The following is a 23,635-nucleotide window of genomic DNA, read 5'->3' as shown; positions in this document are numbered from 1 at the left end:
AGGAAAATGTAAAAAAAAATGCCCGGATAAACTGAATTTACGGAGGACATTTACATTTCAACAGGACAATGACCCTAAAAATTCTGCTCATGATGTGCGTATGTGGCAAAAATAATGAATATCGCACATGTTCTGGCATATCCTCCGCAATCTCCACACTTCAACCCCATTGAGCATTTGTGGGAGGAACTGAATAGACTTGTAAAAAGACGGCCCATTTCCAATAAGTCCGAACTTAAGCAGGCACTTATAGAAGAATGACAAAAAATAAGGGAGGAAACTACGAAAAATTTAGTGCATTCCTTTACCGTCATATCGAACCGATGTTAGAGCAAAATTCCAGGAAAATTCTGATGGGAAATTTTATGTCGGAACCAAACAAAACATTCATCCGACACGCCGTACAGAAATAGTTACGATTTCGTTCTTAAATGTCGGAATAGAAAAAATAAATTCCCTCATTTAGTATAAAATTGTGGTCTCACGCGAACAGCTGTTAGCAGCAAGCCTGGTTTGACGGTATTAAGATGACAGGTTTTTCTTTTGCGTTCTCTTTGTTGTTATCTTCTTTCTCGCATATTCTCTGCTCATGTACGCACACGTATACCCACATGCACACTAATTTCTTTGTGTGTGTTGGCGAAACGTCGATCAGCTTGATGACAAGATGGCGGATTGCACCATATGATTTATGGTTGTTGTACAAATGAGACCACCTTTAATTGTTTCGCCATGCGAAATAATAAAGCTAGGCTAGGAATAAATGGGCTATATCGGTCCACGTTTTGGTATAGCTGCCATATAAACCGATCCTGGATCTTGACTTCTTGAGCTTCTAGAGGGCGCAATTCTAATACGATTGAAATTTTGTATGAGGCGTTTTGTCATGACTTCCAACTAATGTGTTTAGTATGTTTCAAATCTGTTCAAAGCTTGATGTAAAATCCGCAATTACTTTTTGGGCAACCCAATAACAAAAATTTCCAATTTTAAACCAATTTTTTTTTAAGGTTTTATCTCCAGGCAACGCAACTATAGTTGAGTTGTAATCCGTTATCGACCCATAACCTTACCTTACCAATAATCAAACTTGCACTGTATATACCGGAGGTTCATATTGCGGCTTTCTTCATTCAACTTCCACTTAGAAATACTGTTTCACAATTATTGGAATATATGTAGAAAAATGCATTTAACATTTATTTGATTACACATTAACGTTGACTTGAAATGCAGCTAAACGATAATTACGGCTGTTGGTTGAACGAATCAAGCACTGTGGTTGTTTTACACGACACTGTTGGCATAACTTTAAAAGTTGTCGCAAACCTTCAACTGTAACGTAGCCTATACCACCCACGTTGCCTTCGGTTAAGCAAAAATGAGCTGAGGTTATATAACCAAAACAATCTCGAGTGCCCTGCTTCCTAACGCTGAACAGAGTCTCCGTGTCTTCGGGTAGCCATAATTTGCACATTTTCTTTAATTGTTCCAAACACATGGCTTTAGTGCCAGCTGGTCTAATTATAACCTTAGTTTTGCTAGTTTCCTGAAAGAATTAAAAAAATATATATAAGTTCAAAACAATCCAAATAGTTGTCGGAGTTCAGTTTTTAAGTCCCACCTGTTTTTTGCGCTTTTCTCTTACTCGTCTAGACCTTAAGCGTTTCAATTGTTTTTTATGCTCAAGTCGTAATCGTTTTCGTTCCTTTTCATTGGGATCCGGTAATAAGGGTTCTACATAAATCGGATCGTGATTACGTTGCACAATTTGTTTTAGATTCTTTTTAAAATCCTTTTTGTTGGGCAAACAAATAACTGAAAAATCTCCTGGATTTCCTCTTGATTTTAACTTTAACTTTATTTGTATCATACACTGAGGCTCCAAGTCTTGGGGAAATTTGTGTAATGTACACTTTTTCACACAATCTGCAATGGCTTGAAGTTTAGTACGATCTCGTAGAATGTAAAAATCAGTCTCCTTAGTTTCAACGGTTTGCATGGGGTCAACTCTTGTATCCCAGTCTCTTATGAGTTGTTTAAAAGGCACACGAAATGGTGATACTATGGAAAACTTCCGATAATTGCAACGTTTACCCGGTGGTAAGCGAAAGTATTTGTTGTAGAGCTCATTGTAGCGATGTCCATGGATTTGTAAGCCTGAAATGGGGGAAGAAAACATTTCAAATTGGAAAACAGATACAAATTAGTCTTCTTTGTTTTTTGCTGATCTATACTGGAGATAGGAATACATTTTTTAAACTCCATTGCCATTAACAATACACAATTATTAGAACGTCATGCGTGATAAGTTTTTATAGAATCTATACAGAATCCATTTTTTCTGGCAGCCAATTTTCAATGACATTAGCCCAGATGTTACCATAGGAAGCGATAAGAATGTCTTTCATTACAAAATTCAACAATCTGCTGCATGACCCTTTTAATATTGATGTGGAGCCTTAATGTGAATGCTAAACCAACTGAAAAAGCTGACGAAGAGATAACATCTAAAGAGAAAAGAACAAAGTCTAATCTCCGCATGCGAGCAAAGAGCTATTATAATAATATTAAGTGGAATATTCTTGGCAAAATACTACTAAATATTTGGTAATATAATAAATATATATGTATGTACCAACAAACTATTAACTTACCTCCAATAGTATCCGGTAAATGCTCCTCTGTTCCCATTTCTCTAGCAACAGTTTCAAATTCTCTCAAGCCCCCTGGCCTGGCACCCCACATAATCAATGATAGCCATAAGGACATACCATATCCCGCAGGTGCTATAACGTCCCAACCACAACCATATGCTAAGCGCTTATAACCTCCATCCTGAGAACCTGGTCTTTGAATTAGTACCACAGGTATTGGTTGCATGGAATCTTCAAATCTGCATGGTTTACCAGGAACAATGGCATGTTTTGCCCTTAGGGAACAATACTCATGGGTACTCAACATTTCGTTGGATATTCGATTTCTTATCTCTTCGCACCACAATGGCGAAGAACTTAAAAGGGGTTGAATATCACAAAGAAAATCGCTGGCCTCATGAAATATTTGAGCATTAGGAGTTATTAAGGCTTTGCTTCGCTTCTCAGGACGATTCAAACGAAAGTCCTCTATATTCAAAGCCAGCACCATATTTGAAAGTAGCTCCCCAGGAGAGGTTATACGCTCACGGCAACTAGTCCAAAACTCCGATTGTTTTTTGTGAATCACTTGGAAATTATCATTGTTTAGATAATCGCCTATCCAATTCTCCTTTGCATTGACAATCTTTTCCAAGTCTGTTACCTTAAGGGCTTTCTGAAGAACACTTTGTGCTAAAGGTCCGGTAAGACGAAATCGGTTTAATGTATCCTTAAGCTCTCTTACTTCAACATGGGTTTGGTCATTTTTATAGATAGGTACATTTCGCCTTATGGTGGATTTTGTCATAAACTGCAAACGTCTTTCTTTTTTAATTGGCAAACTTTTTGATTCACTTGGTGACTCTGTTGCTGTCATCTCATGCTTCTCCTCTAAAGGCAACTTTTTAAATCTTTGATTTTTCAAATCGAAAACTTTAACTAATTCCTCCAGTATTTGATGGTAGCTGGCGGCATGCACCCACAGCCAAAGTGTTCTGTTGCCATCTATCGCCTTTGCCTCATCATCTTCGCAACGCCAAATAAAGGAAACTTTTCCCAGAGCCTTATAGGGATACTGTCCATCCCTGAATATATCTATGCAACCTTCTCTACGCCCCGTTAAGAATGTTTTGGCCGCTATGGATAAACCACACTCCCTGCTGGTCAGCCTATCGAAACCATCCTTCAATTTACTCACTGTTCCCTTCATTTCTATGCAAGCATGAAACGAAATATCTTGAAGTAAACAATGTTCTGTTGTAGCTCGATAACAAGCGCGGTAAGTCTTATCACAGCTGGCATATGGAAGCTTGTATCCCCACTTTTCTATCATATGAAATCTCTTGGCATGCCAGATATGGGTTTCCAGCCATTGATGCTTTCGTTGGCGCCTCAAGTAATCCTTTAACAGATTTTTAGGTCGTCTGCGATGTTTTCTCGAAGGCCTTTTTGTTTGTTGTGGTTTTCCCGATTTGGACATTTGATGAATGTGGGCTGCCCTATACTTTCTTGGCAGTCTTTTGGGATGGTGAGACATGGCCCTTCGTCTCATGTGTTTGGGCAAAGATTGAAATATTAATTTGGTTGATGTTGTCTGCTTCGTGGCACTAATTAGCTCTTTAAGTTCCTTGAGAGCTGAAGCAGCATATTTGTATGTGGGCATATGGGTGCCCAGCACCACTGGTCCACCCAATGTTGAATCATATTCGAGCTTGCGGGTTTCCATGTTTAAATGGTAGCTATGAGAATATAAACGTGTTTTTGGGAACAAATCAAAACAATAACCAAACATGCCGATCTTCTTCTTCTTAAAATGGCATCATCAGCTGTTTCTGCAAGATTGTTGCATAGGGTGGGCCGAAATGTATGCACGAGGCAACATGTGATTTGACATATCAAGCAAAGATTTTAGGAATTGTACAAGATGGTTAAACTGCTTCGTCTTTTTTGGTAAGTCGTACAGATAAGGTTAATAAGTGTGTGAAACTACGGTTTATTAGTTGCGCTATGGTGTTTGCATTTTGCTTTAAACGGTGCCAAAAGATAAAGAAAATTTTTATTTGTATTATTTGCGAATTTTTTCAACACAATTGAGCATAATTTCGTAATAATTAGCAGATTACTTTACTATTTACGAATTGGTTAAAATGCTGCATAAGACATGTCAACTTGCGTGAATCTAATCTGTGCCACTTTTACGATATTAGGAAGACCAAATGAACCATATTTCTTGGTCCTATACAATCTTTGATATTAAAAAACACGAGTCTAAAGCAGAGGTGTACACACTAACACACATGCACACTATTTACAAGCCCATGAGATTATGTTCTAATGCAGGTGCACAATAATTCTATTCTCTCTTCCACCTCCGAATCATAAATATCCTCTGAAACTCAATGCATTGCATATATGCACCGGTATTCAGAAAACTTGATGTAGATTGAAAATAGATTTATTCGACAGTTTTCCTTTATAGAACTGTCAAATAGACCTATTTTAAGGCTTCATAGAGTTTTATGAATAAGGCCAATGATAAATAATATAATTTGTATATTTATAGGCGAAGTCCCATATATATTATATATGGAACTTCCCACACAGTGTGTGTGTGTATTTGCCCGACACTGATTTAAAGTAAATTTTTGGAGGAGACACAATCTAGAAAAGTTTAACGCTACAAGAAAGAACTTTGGATCAGGTGGGGTTTCAGACGGGTTTAGACAGAATTCAATCAGACACGGTAACTGAAGGATTGAGCTGCTACCGAGTGAACGCAGTTTTGGGATTTTGGCCGCCACCCATCTGAACAAGTTAGCCTTCCGCGGCAAACCAGAGTAGTTCTGGCAGCAGACTCAATTCCTTAAGTGTTAAGATTGATGCAATGTGTGTTTCGATTGAACATGGAATCACAAGACTCACGTTGAACTGCCCAGCCAATCCTATTCGGCTTAGGACCAGATCCCTCTGAAGCAATTGATCGTAGTAGTTGAGTTACTAGATCTGGATATCTAAGAGATCCCAACAGACGAACGGATGAAACACAACACAATGCTACAACAACGTATAAATTGCTAAAATATTAAAAATATGGGCTTTGTTGTTGTTGTATCCACATTTTCATGTGGAGGTGGCGATCCTCGTCAAGCTCCTGTAGGTTAGAACCGATCGCCGCAAGAACAGGATGGCCATTGGTTATTTAAAGGCGCCAATAACTCGCCTTTTGTAATCGAGCATCATAGGCGCACAGTATTTGAGCAAGAGCCGGTGCCGCCCGGCCTCTCACTGAGACTTTCCGCTCGATACCGCTGGTTGTCCCCGACTGAGCATTCCACTATCCGCAACCTGTGAACGCGCCCGGTAGCTCGCAGCTTAGCTTCTCATGAAAGCAATGAACACCACACAAATCGGATCTCCATGTTCTAGCCTGTGTGGTGCTCACAGCTATCCCGTGCCAGATGAGTGTTGTTGTAGCAGTGTGTTGTATACTGAGGCGGCAGCCCTTGCCGATGAAGAAATCCATCAGGTCAATCCAGTACGTACAACAGGCTGGCCTGGTAGTTTTGATGGCTTGAAAACTCCAAACATAAGCAATAAAGAAAATTAAAAGTACTTACGAAAACATTGCGAATATAAAAAGATGCAAAAATAGCACGACAACAGAACCTCATTGATCCTTCTACGGTGCACTATGTTATTTTTGGCACATATTCGTATAACAACACTCGCCATTCCTTAGAATGGCGAGTGTCAAAAAACGCCAGAACTCGACATCCTTCCAAAGGTAGCACCGACACATCGACATATTACGATTTTTCGTAGGGGACTCTCTCCATCCCTAGAGTACATTGCATCCCTTTTAAGGATAACACCAAGCCTGTTACTGTACGTAGAGCAGCTTTCTGGCCAGTCTATACTGCACTGCAAAGTTTACCACTGGCTGGCTATTTGTCTTATATGTAGTCAACAAGTTTTTTGTTTGGACTGAGGACATATTTTTTGTTGAGTTATAAACCTTTATCGTGAATAATTGAAGTATACTCAGGCCTTATATATGACTCAACCATAGACTCCATATTGGTGAGTTTAAAAGTTTTGAGACACCATCTTCTTTTGTTTTCAATTATACTTTAATTTTTTGATAGGATTTTGTAACGATAATTTTATTCCTTAATTAATATAGTATAGGTTGTAATGCTTTCTTCCTTCAAACTATTTCGCATCCAATAGCTTTACATCAATGCCCAACTCGCCGAGCCTCTTGATTACTTCGCGATTATCCAAACCATTTTCCTTATTGTATTTATAGTTCATTGTCAATTGAACTTCCTCCAGACCATGAACATGTTCGTATAGGTTTCCTTCGAGTTTCAAATCGATATCACTTTCCTCTCGCAGTACGCAGAAATACAATAGGAATATGGCTAGACTGCCAGAGATGACATAGGGCTGATACCACAAATGTTCATCGGAGCCACCACTGCGAGTGTCCTTGGCACGCCAGGAAGCAGCATCACTGCCAAAATATTGTATGGGCTCATTATTGACTTCGGATTCGGGAGAGGTCTTGCTGCTGGTTTTTGTATTGCCTAGTTTTTGTGCCATCAATCGCTGCTGTGAACATAACGCCGGCCTTAAAGAAATTAATTTAAATATTTACCTATATATATGTATATAGTTAGTTATAATCAAACCTTATCCGGAGCAAAGCCTGTGCGATTTTCACTGTGTTCATTTTATAAGAGGAATAAGTAAAATTAAAATTTCACAAATTTTATTTCATAACAAACAAATGTGCAACTACAACAAGATGAACCATATCCAGCTGTTTTTAAGCATTGAGTAGTCAAATAGTAGAGGGGACTTTACATGGCACATCAAAATGAATGGTCACTGTAATAATATTGGTGAAAGTAAAGGCCTAAACAGAATGAGGGCGTTGGGAAAAGTCGCGTTGAAAAAAACGGCACTCTGCAACCAACTGTCAACTCGCAAAGTTTTAAACTTTGACGACTAAAAACACTACTTACGTATGGCAACTAAAACACTACTTACGTATGGCAGCACAGAATGACTGAGTTGCATTTTCGCAACGCGACACTCAAAAACAAAGCTCAACGCGTTCATTCTGTTTTGGCCTTGCTGGTGAAAAAACCATATGGTAAAATTGCCATTGTGTCATCAGTCAAAACTGGGCCGCGTTGACAACTGCTAGAGTCAGACCACTTTTTTAAATTCGCCTTGGGTGTATATGTCACATCAACACATAACCATCCCATAAAACCCCGTTTACACTGCTCATTAAATCCGCATTAAAGGCTCTTGTCAGCTGATTTTATAAAGGGAAAATAGATGATCGAGCCATTAAATCCGGATTTAAAGAGCAGTGTAAACGGGGTTTAAGGTTTTATGTTATCGGCCGTTGAGTCAATGCCGCTACTAATGAACGACTTATACACACACGCACACAAATTTCTTTGTGTGTTCTGGCAAATCGTCGATAAGCTTGATGACAACATGGCGAATTGCACCATATGATTTGTGGTTGTTATACAAATGAGACCTTTAATTGCTTCGCCATGCGATAGTATCGATACTATCGTTAATTTCCCATCACCTATATGTCAAACGAAAATGAGAAGTAAAATCGGGAGATCGATTTATATAGAAACAATATCAATGCACAGAAAAGTTAATTGGAAGTCATGAGAGAAATCATTGTACGGAATTTCAGACCAATCGTATGAAAATTGCGCCATCTATTGGCGCAATGTGTCTTATAGCATACATTTTGTGTCGGAAAGCTTATTTTTGTTCAATAAAAAAAAAATTGAGCTTTGCCGATAGTATCGATAGGAAAAATATTATTCAATATTCAGACAAAAAATAAATGGCATTTACTTTTCACATGTTTTTAGATTATACGCTTTTTATAGGGAGTTTGACAGTTGTTCACGTGAAAAGCCGATTAGTGTGTTGGAAAAACTATAATTGGTTAACGGCATTATCAATACATGACCCCATTATCGGCAATAAGAAGCAGCATTTGTTTACCTTTTTATTTTATTCTGAGAAATGGTCGAGGTTGATGTGTGCCTGCTGTGTCGTCAGTTAAAAAAGGAATCTTCGACGATAATAAAAATAACCAAGTCACAATGGATGAAAGAAGGCATGGAGAAACTATTAGAAAAACATTTTTGGCCTATGGTAAGTAGTTTGTGTAAAGTAAATGCAAATTTGCAACAAACATACCATAACGTAACAAACTTCCCACATATCAATGAAAGCTCAACGAGGTGATTGCAATGGTTGTCGTTAGCAATGCTATCATCTGGACGCGGCATCCTTGTAAAACGCAACCTATTTTTTGCAAAATAGCCAGAAACAAAATTAATTCCTGAATTTTTTTTTTGCAGAAAACCATAACAGAGTTGTCTTGGATATGCAGCAACTGTTGGCACACTGTAAAAGAATTTGATAAATTTTATATGCAAATAGTAGAAGCCCATTCATGTATCGAGTCCACGGTTAAAGTAGAGGAAGCTTCCTTAGACTTTGAAACATTTACAAATGATACTGAGGCGATTGAAGCCCAAACAAATGAAAATGCCGATAATAGTACAATTATAATTAAATCGGAAACAAGCTTCGATGAGGCACAAATAAGTTTGACAACAGAACTTCCTAGAAAAACCAGAAACCAATATAAGGATCCTTTGAAAAAGTCTTCAGCATCTAAATTGTCAGAGAAAAACGCAGAGGACCACAAACAAGAACAGCAACATTTTGAAGATGTAGAGAACGTTTTGTGTACAAAATCTTCTCCAGCTGAAAATTACGTTACTGATCCCTTTGCTTCCCATACGGATGATGATGATATGTGCTCATATGCTTCTGATACTGAGACCATCGAAGATGTTCCCAATTTATTTCCAAACTGGAAATCCAATAGAAATGTTTATTATAAACCACGTACAAACCGTAATGAGCATGATGAGTTTCTAGCAAAACATTTTCAAATTACTTGTGATATTTGCAAAACACCTATGGCCACATTTCAGGCATTGTGTAAACATTTTAACAGAGCTCATAACAAACAAGGTTTTGTTACATGTTGCAAAAGGAAGTTCCTCAGACGCAGCGTTCTTGTTGATCACATCCATTGCCATCTAGATCCAGAATATTTTAAATGCAAGCGATGCGGCAAGCTTATGTCAGATCGCCGTTGCTTAGAGTCGCATATGAAAAACCATGACAAACCTAGGAAAACACACATCTGTGATATATGTGGTAATGGATTTTCGGGAGAAAATCTTTTAAGAAATCATAAACTAACACATCTTTCGGAGGCAGAAAAGAAATTTCCATGTGAGCAATGTGGTAAACCGTATGTACTCATCTATATTAAGCATCCTCCAAAGAAAGTTGTTAACTCTAAAAAGTTCTTTTTAGTTTTGCTACTGTCCATTTACTGTCAAGCCATATACGTGTTGTACACTTGGACAAATATGCCTTTGTCTGTGATATTTGCGGGTCAAAAATGCGTACCAAAGAAGTTTTCGACCGTCACATTTCTAAACACCAAGGTCTAGAGTTACCCACATTTAGTTGTGATATATGTGGTGCTAAGATGACCAACAAGCGTGGATTAAAGCATCATAAGAAGAATCAGCATCCGGAAGATGGCAAAAAGGAGCATGCTTGCCATTTGTGTGGAAAAATATCTCCAACACTGGATGCCCATAAGAGGCATGTTAAATATAAGCATGAATTAAGCCACAATTTTAAATGCACTATGTGTGACAAAGCTTTTAAAAGGCCATGTTCTCTTAAAGTGAGTATGTACATGCATCATGCGAAAGGGGTATATTTTTTAGATATTACTTGTATTCTTCCAGGAACACATGGCCAAGCATACCGGCACAGTTTTATACACTTGTCCACATTGTCCGAAGACGTTCAACTCAAATGCAAATATGTACAGCCATCGTAAGAAAATCCATCCCACAGAATGGGAGGAAGCAAAAAGTTCAAAATATTCCAAAAGTAATAATTCCCATTCAAGTTAGTCATTTTAACCTGTACCTAGTGATAAAGCTGAAGTGAAGACATAACCTGTCGAGTTGTTAAGGATAATATAAACATGGACAATCATGTAAGTGACAAATTTAATTTGTATATTTATATTCTTTTCTTAGAAATTCAAGCTTTTTCCTAGTGTGCTATGGAGCAACACCTTTAATATGTAAATGGATAAAGTAGATAGAAATGGAAAGAAAAAAAAATGAAAAAAGTGATAAAAACCCCGGGTTTGCATATTACAATCAAAGATTATGATATATTTTATGTGGTGTTGCTTTTGTTGTAATAGCCACATTTGTATGTGGAGGTGGCGATCTTCGTCAAGCTCTTAGGTGAGTTATTGGCGCTTTTAAGTAACCAATGGCAATAACATTCTCGCTGCGATCAGTTCTTTGGACCGGAGCGAGTTTGTTCACTTTTGGAGCTTGACGTGGATCGCTACCCACACGTACAAATATGACTACTACAATAACTACCGCATCAAATTTTAATCTCATTCTTAAAGATCCCATCATAGTCATCAATTCCAATTTTTTATTGCAATATTAGTAATTTTGCAGAGCCTTGCCAAAATACTATTTTAGAAAATTGTTTCTATTCCTGACTTTGTCACAAATTTCATTAGAATATGAGAAAATGTTGTAAAGTCTGTAAAATGTGACACCAAATATTTGGGTATACTGGGTGGGTATACCTCTCCGCTTGATAATGCAGAATGTCTGTCCGTTGCAGAAACTTCGTGTGAAGTATTCCACGATCCGCAACCTGTGGACGCGCCCGGTGACTCGCAGCTAAGCTTCTCATGACAGCAATGAACACCACACAGATCAGATCTCAATTTTACAGCTTGTGTGGTGCTCACAGCTATCCCGTGCCGGGGTGACGTGTTCGTATGGTCCCTGGTCACAATCGGGACACAGATCCTGGTCGTTGGCATCAATCCTTTCTCTGTAGGAGTTTAGGCGGCTGCATCTGCTTAATCGTAATTGAGCCAGAACTACTCTGGTTTGCCTGCTTCCCGCTTAATCTAGAAGTTCTCTCTTGTAGCGCTGAACCTCATGCTCTGGATTATGCCTTGAGGTCTTCTGGGCGGTGAATACCCATCCACAAGATGATGATTTGGATGGTCTCTGCGATAACAGCCCAAAAGGTATTGGTTAGACAGCATATTGTTATGATGGCTCGTCGCAGTTCGAAGGGCGCCATTCTAACAGATCTGAATATTATTCCACTGCGTGTCACGCAGCTGACGAGACCACACTGCGTAACTCACCTTTGACCGACTAAATGTTTTGTACGTGGCTAACAAGGCTTCTTTGTCAGCACCCCAAGTGCTGCCGCCAAGTGACTTGAGGATCTTGTTTCTAATTTTGCCTTTATCGCAAATTGCTGTGGCATGTGCGGAGAATGTGTAAGAGCTGTCAAATGTGATATCAAGTATTTTGGGACAATTGATGGTAGGAATCGTTTTTCCATCGACTATCACATTCAGCTCATTATTCACATAACGCGTATTTTTAATGAATAGTGTGGCTGAAGATTTGGTGGCAGATATCTTCAAATCTCTTGCAGCGAAATAAGCTTCAAGTTCGTTGAGTTAGATGTTATCGGGGGTCATAAATGGGTGGGTAATTCGACTATGGCATCAGGCCATAATCGAATTATCGCCCATATATGTTACGATGTCTAAGCCGTCTGGAGGGGGTAAAATGGAGGATAGGTAGAGGTTAAACAGTGCAGGAGATATCATCCCGCCTTGGTTAACTCCCTGTTTCAATCTACAGCGTATCGATTTCTTATCCCTAAATTCCACAAATGATGGGCGACCACATAAATAATTCACGACCCAGGCTAGGTTGGAGATGTCCTCAAATAGTTTGGCATGGTTGACCGTGTCGAATGCCTTCGTTATTTGAAGGTGCCAATATCTCGCCTTCTCATATTGAGTATCACAGGCACACAGTTTTTAATGTGGAATGTCCTGGTTGTTGTTGTAGCAGTGTTTTGTACGTTTTTGGAAAAGTTTTTATTGAGAATATTTACCAAAAAGTTTCAGTGTGATTCGGTTTAAGCAAGAGCCGGTACCGAGCGCCCTCTCATTGAGACAGATACTGCAAATTTTCAGCGACTGCAGTTGCATTTATTCCGTATACCTACATTGCATTCCACTATCCGCAAATTGTAGGCGCGCTCAGTTGCTCTCAGCTTTTTTCCACAATTCCTTGATGGTCCGGGACCTTGAAAATTAATAAATCCGACAAAACGTTTTGTTCGATTCGAAAATTTTATTTAAATAAAACTGACAAATTAAAGCTACCATAAATTATTATGAGTAATCAAAGTGAATGTTTAGTATCCAACACTTTTGGCAACCAAAGTGTGTTCCAAGTGTTGACATAGCCGATTAGTAGTACTATAGGTGTTTGCACATTATGCAAGAGATTGCCTATGTTAGTTGCAAAGTTGCAAAGGTTTAGCGGGGATGAATGTACATATATAGGAAGATTATAGTAATTTTAATAGAAAGTGTTAAAATCTATGGCAATATTCAAAATATTGAAGGAATTGTATATTCTTTAAAGTGGAATATATCTTTTTTTATATTTGCAGCATCATTCTAAGAATGGTAAATAAAAGACTTGGGGGCTCGAATGGGTTGGTTCTGATATGGTGTGTGTTGATGGTTTATAGTTTGGTGGCAAATTGCCTGAATATTTCCCTCTGCGATCATTTTCCCATTCTATGGGATGCACTTTCTTTTTATGACTATGCATATTAGCATTCGAATTGAAGGTCTTTGGACAATACGGGCAAGTGTATAAAACTGTGCCGGTATGGGTGGCCATGTGTTCCTGCAGAAATAAAAGATAAAAACTTATTTTAGTACTAGACCCATTGGCGAATATGTGGCCTTAACTTACTTTCAATGAGCATGATCTCTTGAATGCTTTATCACATATGGTACACTGGAAATTATAACCTGTTTCATGTTTATATTGCACATGTCTTTTGTGTGCCGTAAGGTTGGGTGATATTTTTAAACATATATCACAACGATATTCCTGTTTACCACCTACAGGATGTTGGGTAGCTTTGTGGCGTTTTACGCTGTTTGCATCTGCCATCTTGAGGCCGCAAATATCACAGCTAAACTGGGGCACCTCAAGGCCTTGGTGCTTAAGTATGTGACGTTTCAACAGTTCTCTAGAACGCATTTTCGAACCACATATATGACATATTAAAGCATGCTTCTTGAGGTGAACAATGCGTACATGATCGGAAAGCTTGAATTTGTTGCCAAAGCTGAAGTTAAATGAGAATAAACAAAAAAATTATTTAAATAGGTCCCTTATGCCCATTGTGAATCTTTACCCAGTTATTTCACTTACAGTTTGCCACATTGATCACAGGGAAATTTCTTTTCCTCTTCAGAAAAATGCACAGCTTTGTGATTATTTAAGACAAACAAGCTGGAGTAGGACTTATCGCACTTATCACATTTATGGGGCTTTTCCTGAACTTCATGGGTTTTAACATGCTTATCTAGACAACGCCGATCAGCCATTACTTTATCACAAATTTTACATTTAAAATATTCTGGATCTAGATGACGATTTATATGATCCACCAGAATACTGCGCCTTATGAATTTCTTATTGCAACAATTGACATAACCACGTTTCTTATGAATATCAGCAGAATGTTTGGTTAGCTCAGAAAATGTTGGCATGGCGATGTTACAAATTGGACAATTGAGTTTAAAATTTGTGGCCACAAATTCATCCAATTCACGATTCATCGATGAGTTAGACAGTGTTCTGCTTGTCTTCATTGTTGTCTCCAGTTTCTTATCGGAAGCATTCTCGTAATCTGACTCACTTTGATTATTATCTGAAAATTGCATTGAGTTGCTATTTTCTGTTTCAGCATGATTGATAAGAGGTTTCTCCTCCAAATAGTCGCTGTCATTGTCACTGTCGCTGCAATTTGGAGAACTTTCTTGGTAGCTAATTTTTGTTTTGCATACTCCACGTTTTCTCTTTTTTGATTTAGATTTTGTCAAAGGATCTTCCATAAAAGACGGTATTGCCATTTCTCCTGATTCTGTATTTTCTATTTCCGGGGTTATAGTTTCCTCGATTTGCCAGTTTTCTGTTTTGAAGCAGAGTTCCGGCTCAGCTGGTGGATAGTTGAGTTCCTTTTCATTATCATCCTTTGTATCGAGTTGCTCCACTTTGACTCTAGATCCCAAATGCAGATGAGCATTTTGTATGCTTATATAGAATTGATGAAATTCCTTAATCACATTCCAACATTTATAACAAAGTCTATTGTCGCCCGATAGAGTATGCTATAAAAAAACGAAAAACGCATTATTTGCTTGATTTGTAATTGGGTAAAAAGAATTTGGATTGAGTTTAGTTTAAGTATTTAAATAAATTTTGTATTTAAAATAAGTTTTCCGCTCCAAACGTATCTCTGAAATTTCAGAATGAAGAATATATCACTATGACCAATTCGAATGCAATGACATGTTTGGCAATGTTTACGAAATCATGGTCTTTGAATCGGTAGAGGAAAATTGTAGATTTCGATCTAGAAGACAAAACAAGCTGTTTAACCTCCCGAAGTATGCACAGCCATTCACCATTCTGTGGGGAATCCCAGGGTAGCCTGTTGTACGTATTGTCAATGTTTACGAAATCATGGTGTTTGAATCGGTAGAGGAAAATGGTAGGTTCGAACTAGAAGACAAAACAAGCTGATTAACATCCCGAAATTTGGACAGTTGTTACTGCGAATTAGATTTCTTGGTACACCATTCTGTGGGGAATCCCATGGTAGCCGGTTGTACGTATCGGCAAAGTTTACGAAATCATGGTCTTTGAATCGGTAGAGGAAAATGGTAGGTTCGAACTAGAAGACAAAACAAGCTGATTAACATCCCGAAATTTGGACAGTTGTTACTGCGAATTAGATTTCTTGGTACACCATTCTGTGGGGAATCCCATGGTAGCCGGTTGTACGTATCGGCAAAGTTTACGAAATCATGGTCTTTGAATCGGTAGATAAAAAGGAACTAGAAGAAAAAACAAGCTGAGTAACATCCCGAAGTTTGCACAGCTGTCACTGCGGATTAGATTTAGATTAGATTTCTTGGTACACCATTCTTTGGGAATCCCATGGTAGCCGGTTGTACGTACCGGTTTTGATCTGACGGAGTCCTTCATCGGCAAGGGCTGCATTCTCAGTGTACGACACATTGCTTCAACAACGACCATTTTGAGGTCCCATGGCAGCACAGCCGGTTGCACGTACCGAATTGATCCGATGGATTTATTTATCGGCAAGGGCTGCCGCCTCAGTAGCCGCCTATGGTAGCCAATCCAAATGTGGCCACACAGCAACAATTTCTTGCAGTGCTTATCTTTATAGCAATGGATAATTTCTCAAGAGTTGTTTTTCATTTAAACTCAATTCAGGTCCGGCTATAAATGGCGTTCCTTATCAAAGAGCTAAAATTTGAAACGAATAGGCCTTTTTTGTTCCATAATGGGATGGTCGTTGGGTACTAACTTTGGAGCTAAACAAGTTGGATAATTGGCGTTGGTTATTGTCGAGCAATTATTAGCCATCTCAATGGCGTGAGGACCAAATTTCTCATGTAAACTAGCTTTAATAGTGGTTGTTGTTATTGTAGTCACATGTCTATATGTGAAGGTGGCGATCCTCGTCTAGCTCCTTTAGGTGCGGAAGCTCGTTCCGGTTCAAAGGACCGATCGCCGCGGGAACATGATGGACATTCGTTATTTAAAGGCGCCAATAACTCGCGTTGTCATATCGAGCATTATAGGCACTCAATATTTGTGCAAGAGCCGGTGCCACCCGGCCTCTCACTGAGACTCTCCGCCCGATACCGCTGGTTGGCCACGACTGCCATTGCAGCTACTCCGTATGGAACATTCTACTATCCGCAATCTGTAGACACGCACGGTAGTTCGAAGCTAAGCTTATCGTTGTTGTTGTTGTTGTAGCAGTGTGTTGTACACTAAGGCGGCAGCCCTTGGAGAACTCCATCGGGTCAATCTGGTACGTACAACCGGCTGCCATGGTTGTACAATGAACACCACACAGATCGGAGCTCAAAGGTCCAGCCTGTGTGGTGCTCATTGGGCTTAAATAATGGTGGCAGTTGGTTGCACATTCAGACAATTTAAAGCCCATTTTGATTCTTTGGCAGAGACAGACAAATAAGCATGTGATGGGAACCGTACACAGGACCTTCGCACTGGTAATCCGATCACGCAATCAACTCGGCTACCGTGGCGCTCAAGTGTAGACTAAATTAAAAAGTTGTATGGTCCTTGGGCGATATGTTCCTAAAAGAAAATGTTTGTCAGCATGATATTAATCAGAGCTATCCCCACATCATTCACGTCCCAATTTTGTTAATTTTCTATTGGGGAAGAGTGTATTATAAAATGCATGCTACAATGGTATTGGTTGCTCTTTGGCCACCTTCATACTCACCAAAGGCCAGAAATGTGTTTCAATAATCAGTAGTATTTTCTCTTCCTCCCATTCTGGCGAAGTCACATTTAAGCATTCTGATTCCAATTTCAAGCATAACAAGCACAAACTGTCCATAGCTGATTAAATTTGGCTATGCGGATGAGTATCAAAAGCCAGATTATTGCTGCAAGTGTTCACTCAGACAAGAAACACGCTGTTCTTGTCTTCAGATCAAAATAATATTCACATCGAAACCCTTACGTAAAGTGTGTGTAAATGCCGCTCCAGTAGATATATAAACAAGAAAGCGCCAGAAAACAGTGTGGGTGGTTGACTGGATCTTGGTAGTTCATCCAAAGCTTCATAAGGAAAAAATAGAGACATTAGTGTTTTGCTGCAATCATAGGGAAGGTTGCATGATTATATATATAATGTATATATATATGTCCTTTATTTACTATTTGGCCTAAAACGGGACCCACTTTTTATCTCCTACCCAAGGTCTTGATGCTGAAGAACACCTATTCGTACAGAATATACAGCTTCAGCTATATAAGTAAAACTTCTATTCAAAATAGTGAGGGGACTACCTCCTCGGGATAATTCTAATATGCTCTCGCCGAGACTTGAACCCAGTTATTTAGTTTCATAGTCAAACATGATAACTATGTTTAGTTTAATGAAAACACATAATAAAATAATCATTTGTAGAAAGTGGCAAAGAGGTATGGAAAAATTGCTCAAAACCCAGAAAGGAATGGTGTTTGTGACACAATAAGAAAGTGGCACACTAGTAACATCGTCGAAGAAAGTGGTAAATTTGTTACTTAAGTAACTTTGTTGCGGTTTTTCAATCCCCTGATCCAAGCACAATCTTTATTGTTGGAATTGACTTCAGCAGGGTTCTTTATTTTTATACATTTTTTAATATTATTTTTTTTGAATGGTGTTGAAGACTGCATTCTCCCCGTTTCACCTTCAGCCTAACTGCCCACAAAACACTCACACCAACTGTTGTAGATGCCGTCAATTAAAACAGTAAAAAAACAAATAATCAGCATCGAAAAACACCAACTGCTAATGTAGAAAGTATCTTCAAGAACAGTAGCAGCAACTTTGTTGAACAAATACTTGAATAATGCTTCGCAAAAAGCTTATTCTCTACACAACAAAAGAACGTCAGTATACAACAAAATGACAAGTAGAAGTGATTAAATTTTACAAATAAATAAATGCTTCTTCTTTCCACCACACCACATCCCCATGAACTTGATAGCACGATTAAAATATTATTGGTGCCTTTACACAATTTACAATTGTTCTCATGCAAAAGGGGAGGGTTTAAAAAAAACGTTCAATTTTATAATTTTAGCCTAGTACTTGAATTGATTTTTCATAGAAATTCCATAAAAAGATTTTCCTAGAAAATTTCTTCAAACTTAAGTTTAAATTTTGTCGAAATTTGATTTTCATATATCGTCGACATTTGATTTTCCTAAAAAATTTGTCAAAAATTGATTTTTATAGAAAATATGGCAAACAAGAAAGTGATTTCCATAAAACTTTTCATACAAATTTGATTTCCTTAAATAATTTCGCCAAAATTAGATTTTCGCAGAAAATTTTGTCAAAATTTGGTTTTTCCAGAAAATTTCGTCGATATTTGATTTTCACAGAAAATTGCATCAAAATTTGATATTCACAGAAAATTTCTTCAAAAGTAGTATTTCACAGAAATGTTTGTTCAAAATTTCGTCACCGTTTGATTTTCAAAGAAAATTTCGTCGAAATTTGGTTATAAGAAAATTTCTTCGAAATTTGATTTTCGTAGAAAATTTGATCAAAATTAGATTTTCATAGAAAATTTCCTTTGATTTGATTTGCGTAGGAAACTGTTCGATTTTTTTTTTTAAGAAAATTTTTTTGTTATATATTTTTATAGAAAATTTCCAAAAATTTGATTCACATAGAAAAATTTTTCAAATTTTCATTTCCTTGAAAAATCTCGTCGAAATTTGATTTGCATAAAAAATTTCATTTAAATTTGAATTGCATTGAAAATTTCGTTTAAATTTGATTTTCGAAAATTAATTCGTTGAAAGTTGATTTGCAATGAAAATTACGTAAAAATTTGATTTTTGAGAAAATTTCATCGAAATATGATTTTAATAGGAATTACAGTTGAAATTGGATTTTCATTGCAAATTTTTTCAAAATTTGATTTTGGAAGAAATTTTCGTCGAAATTTGATTTTGGTAGAAATGGCGTCAAAACCTAATTTTCATAGAAAATTTCGCCAAAATTTGATTTTTTTAGATTTCGATTTTGATGATTTTCAAGAAAATTTCGTCAAAATTTGATTTTTATAGCAAATTTGGTTGAAATTAGATTAGATGAAATTAGAAAAAATTTGATTTTTATAGAAAATTCCGTCAAACTTTGATTTCGTAGAAATTTCGTCGGAATTTGATTTTCTTAAAAAATTTCGTCGAAATTTGATTGATATAGAAAAATTTGTCAAAGTTTTAATTGTTGTTCCAATTCGTTGAAATTGATTTAGATTTTTTCCAAAAAATTTGTCCAAAATTTAGAAAGTTTCTAGATTTCATCGAAATTTCATTCTCATATAAAATTTTGTCGAAACTTGATTTCCATAGAAAATTTCGTCGAAATTTACATAGAAAATTTCATCGAAATTTGATTTTCATAGATATATTCGTCGAAATTTGATTCTAATAGAAATTTTTGTCGAAATGAAGTTTTTTTACTGATAAAATTTCTTTGATATTGAATTTTTATGGAAAATTTTGTCGAAGCCATCAATAAAACTTCCAACAGATGCACAAAATCATGTGTAGTACGGAAGAAGTGTAATTTGTTACAAATAGAATGTCTGTCATTACACAAAAAAATAAGCATTAGAAAAAGTAGGGCTAATAAGCAGGGTTGTCGAGCTTGGTTAATGTGGTAATTATATCATAGATGCGTTTTCGCTATTGATACTATTGATTCAAATACAACATACCAACGCACGGCCCTTGAAGCCATCACACCTAATATGGTTGAAAAGTCTTCTAACCAAAGACGAAACGCGTCCCACAGTGGTTGGTGTGTGTTGCTTTCTTTGGCTTTCCTTTTCCATTTGCATCTCCGATCATCCAGCTCGTCTCGAAAGAGAAACAAACAAAAAATGTAAAATTTAATGATCTCGCCCTAACAGGTCGTCGAAATTTGATATTCATAGTCCATAGTCCAAATTTGATTTTCATTTGTCGAATCTTGATTTTCATAGAAAATTTCGTCGAAATTTTGTTTTCATAGAAAATTTCGTCGAAATTTTGTTTTCATAAAAATTTCGTCGATATTTTATTTTCATAAAAATGTTGTCAAAATTTTATTTTCATAGAAAATTTTGACGAATTTGTTGGTAAATATCGAATCTTGATATTAATAAAATTTTGAAAAGAAAATTCTATGACAATAAAATGTTGACAAAATAAGTATAAAATTTCGATAAATTTTCTAAGAAAATAAAATTTTAAAAAAATCAGCTATGAACCAAAATTTCTGTAAAAATCTAACTATGGCAAATTTTTTGATGATTTTCATAGAAAATTTCGCATTTTTATTATGAACAGCTTTCTAATCATAACCTGATTTTGCCTTTTGTGACCTCTTTTACTTTATTCTCACAACATTTTACTATACATTATTTGCCTTTTATTTCGAGATTTTATTTTGAGTGTGTTTAAAACTAATTTCTTGGTTAATTGTCAATAAAAAAATGTGCCACTTAGCCCAATCGAAAGCGAACATTCTCCAAGCCATGCACCTGACGCTTCATGCTTCCGCCATCTGCCCAGCTCGAGTTGAGATAGTGATCATCCTCATCCAATTCCAATTTCTTCAATTCCTCCTGACGCCGATAGGCATCAGCCATCATGCGCTTGCGTAGTTCATCGGTGATGACGGGTTCCCGAGATGGGGGTCCCTCACCATGACGATTCAATTTAACCACAACTTTGGTTTTATCATGGCGACCAATAAAATTCGAAAGTTTCTTATCATTCAAAATTAGACGTCCGGCAAACCATAGTTGAGCTTTGGAGGGTTCTATAACTTCTTTGGATGCCTGGGTTCCGGTGAGATCCTCAGTATTGCTGAACTCCATGCGTATGGTGTCATGAGGTGGCAACTGCATGGGATAGACTATGGTGACAGCGCCTTTGAGCAGATTCAAAGCTTCTGCTACTATTTTCAGAGTCAAACTGGTTTTTGCCAATACCAATTTCTTGTCAATCATAGCTTTAACATCTACAATGGCCTTTCTTAGAACTTCCTGCATTTTCTGCTTTGGTTGTTGGCCATTTCGGCGTCCTATCGGGTCCTTGTTGAATACAAATCCCCCCGAGGGGATACACTTCTCGGCCCACACATCTTTTAGCTTCAGCTCTTCCACCTGCTCATCGGTAAGGCCCATCATTTCGGGAGGCAACATAGTTCCATGAGAAGCCAACTCCTCTATCTCCATGCAAATACGTTCGATTTTAAGACGGCCATTGTATATGGCTGTTATATCCTGAATAACAGCATTGGTGTTCTCATTCACATTGGTTTCATACAAAAAGAGATTTTCATCGCCACGCTTTACTTGTAAAATAACCATGGTTGTCTATGTTGTGATGAATCAATGCCGTCGCGAGATTTCAGATTTTTTATTGACCAGTGAGTGACTTTTTGGATTCGTTGCGAGTGTTGAAGTTTTTACTTTTGAATGATTTGAATTCGAATAAAAATATTGAGAACTAAACAACGATATGATTGCCATGGTAACCCCATTATTGTTCAGGGTAACGGACGATATCCTAATAAACAACTTTACACACTAAAAAAATTCTAGAAAAATAAAAAGAACAGGAGAAGGAGATTTTCTAGAAAGTAAAATTTCAACTAAATTTTATTTTTATTAAAAATTTCGTCAAAATTTGGTTTTTATAGAAAATTCCTTCGAAATTTGATTTTATAGAAAATGTTGTCGAAATTCTATCTTTTTTTGTAAAATTTAATGATCTCGCCCTAACAGGCAAAAAACTTGAAAAATCAAAAATTCGCCAGAGCCCGGCCATGTTTCGAACCTGGGCACACGGAGCAACAGCGAGAACCATTGCCGTTGTCTTGGCGTTCGAAGCCATCAATTCAACTTCCAACAGGTGAACAAAATCATGTGTGGTACGGAAGAAGTGTAATTTGATACAGATAGAATATCTGTCATTACACAAAAATACATGCATTGGGAAAAGTACAGCTAATAAGCAGGGTTGTCGAGCTGGGTTAATGTGGTAATTGTATCATAGATGCGTTTTCGATATTAATACGATTCAAATACAACATACCGACGCACGGCCCTTGAAGTCATGACACCTAATATGGTTGAAAAGTCTTCTAACCAAAGACGAAACGCGTCCCATAGTGGTTGGTGTGTGTTGCTATCTTTGGTTTTCCTTTTCCATTTGCATCTTCGATCATTGAGCTCGTCTCGTAGAGAAACAAACAAAAATTGTAAAATTTAATGATCTCGCTCTAACAGGCAAAGAACTTGAAAAATTAAATAAAATTTCGATGAAATTTTCTAAAAAAATAAAATTCCGACGAAATTTTCTATTAAAATAAATAAATTTTCGACGAAATCTTATATAAATTTGTGTTTGTTTCGTATAGACTCAAAAACGGCTGAACCGATTACCTTGAAATTTCCACAGATTGTGTAGGTTGGTCTGGAAGGAAACATAGGCTGTATAATTTTTTGATATCGGGAGGAGGCGAACCCTCCTCCATACCCCAAAAGTACTACCCAAAAATAAAAGTGGACCAATCGGGACAATATGGGATGACAAATGACGATCATGACAATATTCGACTCAAATGAATGGTATTCGGCATTAGATTACGAATACGGTCAGGAAGTAGGAATAGGCTTTATAATTTATTGATAACGGATGGGGGCGGACCCTCCACCGTTACCCCAAAAACACCACCCAAAATACCTATAAGGACAATATGGGTATCAAATGCAAAGTATGCGGGAGTAGATAACGAATCTTGCATACAAATTCATGTCGAAGTATAGGGGATCACCCCACCTCCACAAAAACGTCCAAAATGGCCACATTAGCCAATCACGGATATATGAGACTCGGTTTGTTTGTTCCGTATAGACTGAAAAACGGCAGAATCGATTTTCTCGAAGGAGAAAATAGGTTTGTCAGGAAGGAAACATAGGCTATACAATTTTTCGGTGGGGACAATATAGGTATCAAATGAAAGTTATTGGAGAGTAGAATACGAATATGGTATCAAAATGTGAGTCTAAATACCCATCGGGCCGCCCCAACCCCAAAACTCCC

At 37.4% G+C, this 23,635-nt stretch overlaps 5 protein-coding genes across 9 annotated transcripts; 1 reads left to right on the top strand and 4 right to left on the bottom strand.

Annotated features, from left to right (window-relative positions):
- Nucleotides 1-1,102: 1,102 nt before the first annotated feature.
- Nucleotides 1,103-13,333, bottom strand: LOC106092377 (ribonucleases P/MRP protein subunit POP1). Of its 5 annotated transcripts, none has more exons than XM_013259220.2 (4): nucleotides 12,876-13,333; nucleotides 2,658-4,375; nucleotides 1,625-2,160; nucleotides 1,103-1,549 (listed from the first exon to the last, which is right to left on the bottom strand). In XM_013259220.2, exons 2-4 carry the CDS (start codon nucleotides 4,360-4,362, stop codon nucleotides 1,208-1,210), a joined length of 2,583 nt encoding a protein of 860 aa, XP_013114674.2. In that variant the 5' UTR covers nucleotides 4,363-4,375; nucleotides 12,876-13,333; the 3' UTR covers nucleotides 1,103-1,207. The 5 variants fall into 5 exon arrangements, with proteins under 5 accessions (XP_013114674.2, XP_013114672.2, XP_013114670.2 ...); XM_013259218.2 differs by lacking the exon at nucleotides 12,876-13,333 and adding an exon at nucleotides 12,762-12,801; XM_013259216.2 differs by lacking the exon at nucleotides 12,876-13,333 and adding an exon at nucleotides 5,559-6,659 and having other exon boundaries at nucleotides 2,658-4,660.
- Nucleotides 6,745-7,475, bottom strand: LOC106092383 (uncharacterized). The gene is made up of 2 exons (XM_013259228.2): nucleotides 7,331-7,475; nucleotides 6,745-7,269 (listed from the first exon to the last, which is right to left on the bottom strand). Exons 1-2 carry the CDS (start codon nucleotides 7,369-7,371, stop codon nucleotides 6,849-6,851), a joined length of 462 nt encoding a protein of 153 aa, XP_013114682.1. The 5' UTR covers nucleotides 7,372-7,475; the 3' UTR covers nucleotides 6,745-6,848.
- On the top strand, nucleotides 8,684-10,808 carry LOC106092379 (transcription factor grauzone). The gene is made up of 4 exons (XM_013259222.2): nucleotides 8,684-8,843; nucleotides 9,053-10,023; nucleotides 10,089-10,470; nucleotides 10,535-10,808. The coding sequence occupies exons 1-4, from the start codon at nucleotides 8,712-8,714 to the stop codon at nucleotides 10,703-10,705; spliced, it is 1,656 nt and encodes a 551-aa protein (XP_013114676.2). The 5' UTR covers nucleotides 8,684-8,711; the 3' UTR covers nucleotides 10,706-10,808.
- Nucleotides 13,331-17,780, bottom strand: LOC106092380 (transcription factor grauzone). Its single transcript, XM_013259224.2, has 4 exons — nucleotides 17,250-17,780; nucleotides 14,108-15,069; nucleotides 13,640-14,021; nucleotides 13,331-13,570 (listed from the first exon to the last, which is right to left on the bottom strand). The coding sequence occupies exons 1-4, from the start codon at nucleotides 17,364-17,366 to the stop codon at nucleotides 13,331-13,333; spliced, it is 1,701 nt and encodes a 566-aa protein (XP_013114678.2). The 5' UTR covers nucleotides 17,367-17,780.
- Nucleotides 17,781-20,939: 3,159 nt separating this feature from the next.
- LOC106092382 (cilia- and flagella-associated protein 298) lies at nucleotides 20,940-22,034 on the bottom strand. Its single transcript, XM_013259226.2, has one exon. It carries the CDS (start codon nucleotides 21,895-21,897, stop codon nucleotides 21,025-21,027), a length of 873 nt encoding a protein of 290 aa, XP_013114680.2. The 5' UTR covers nucleotides 21,898-22,034; the 3' UTR covers nucleotides 20,940-21,024.
- Nucleotides 22,035-23,635: the final 1,601 nt, after the last annotated feature.

This window comes from Stomoxys calcitrans, chromosome 5 (genome assembly GCF_963082655.1).
Source record: "Stomoxys calcitrans chromosome 5, idStoCalc2.1, whole genome shotgun sequence".
NCBI classification, from domain to species: Eukaryota; Metazoa; Arthropoda; class Insecta; order Diptera; family Muscidae; genus Stomoxys; species Stomoxys calcitrans.
The sequence above is the reverse complement of the archived record's forward strand: the minus strand, read 5'-3'. Positions and strand labels throughout refer to the sequence as shown.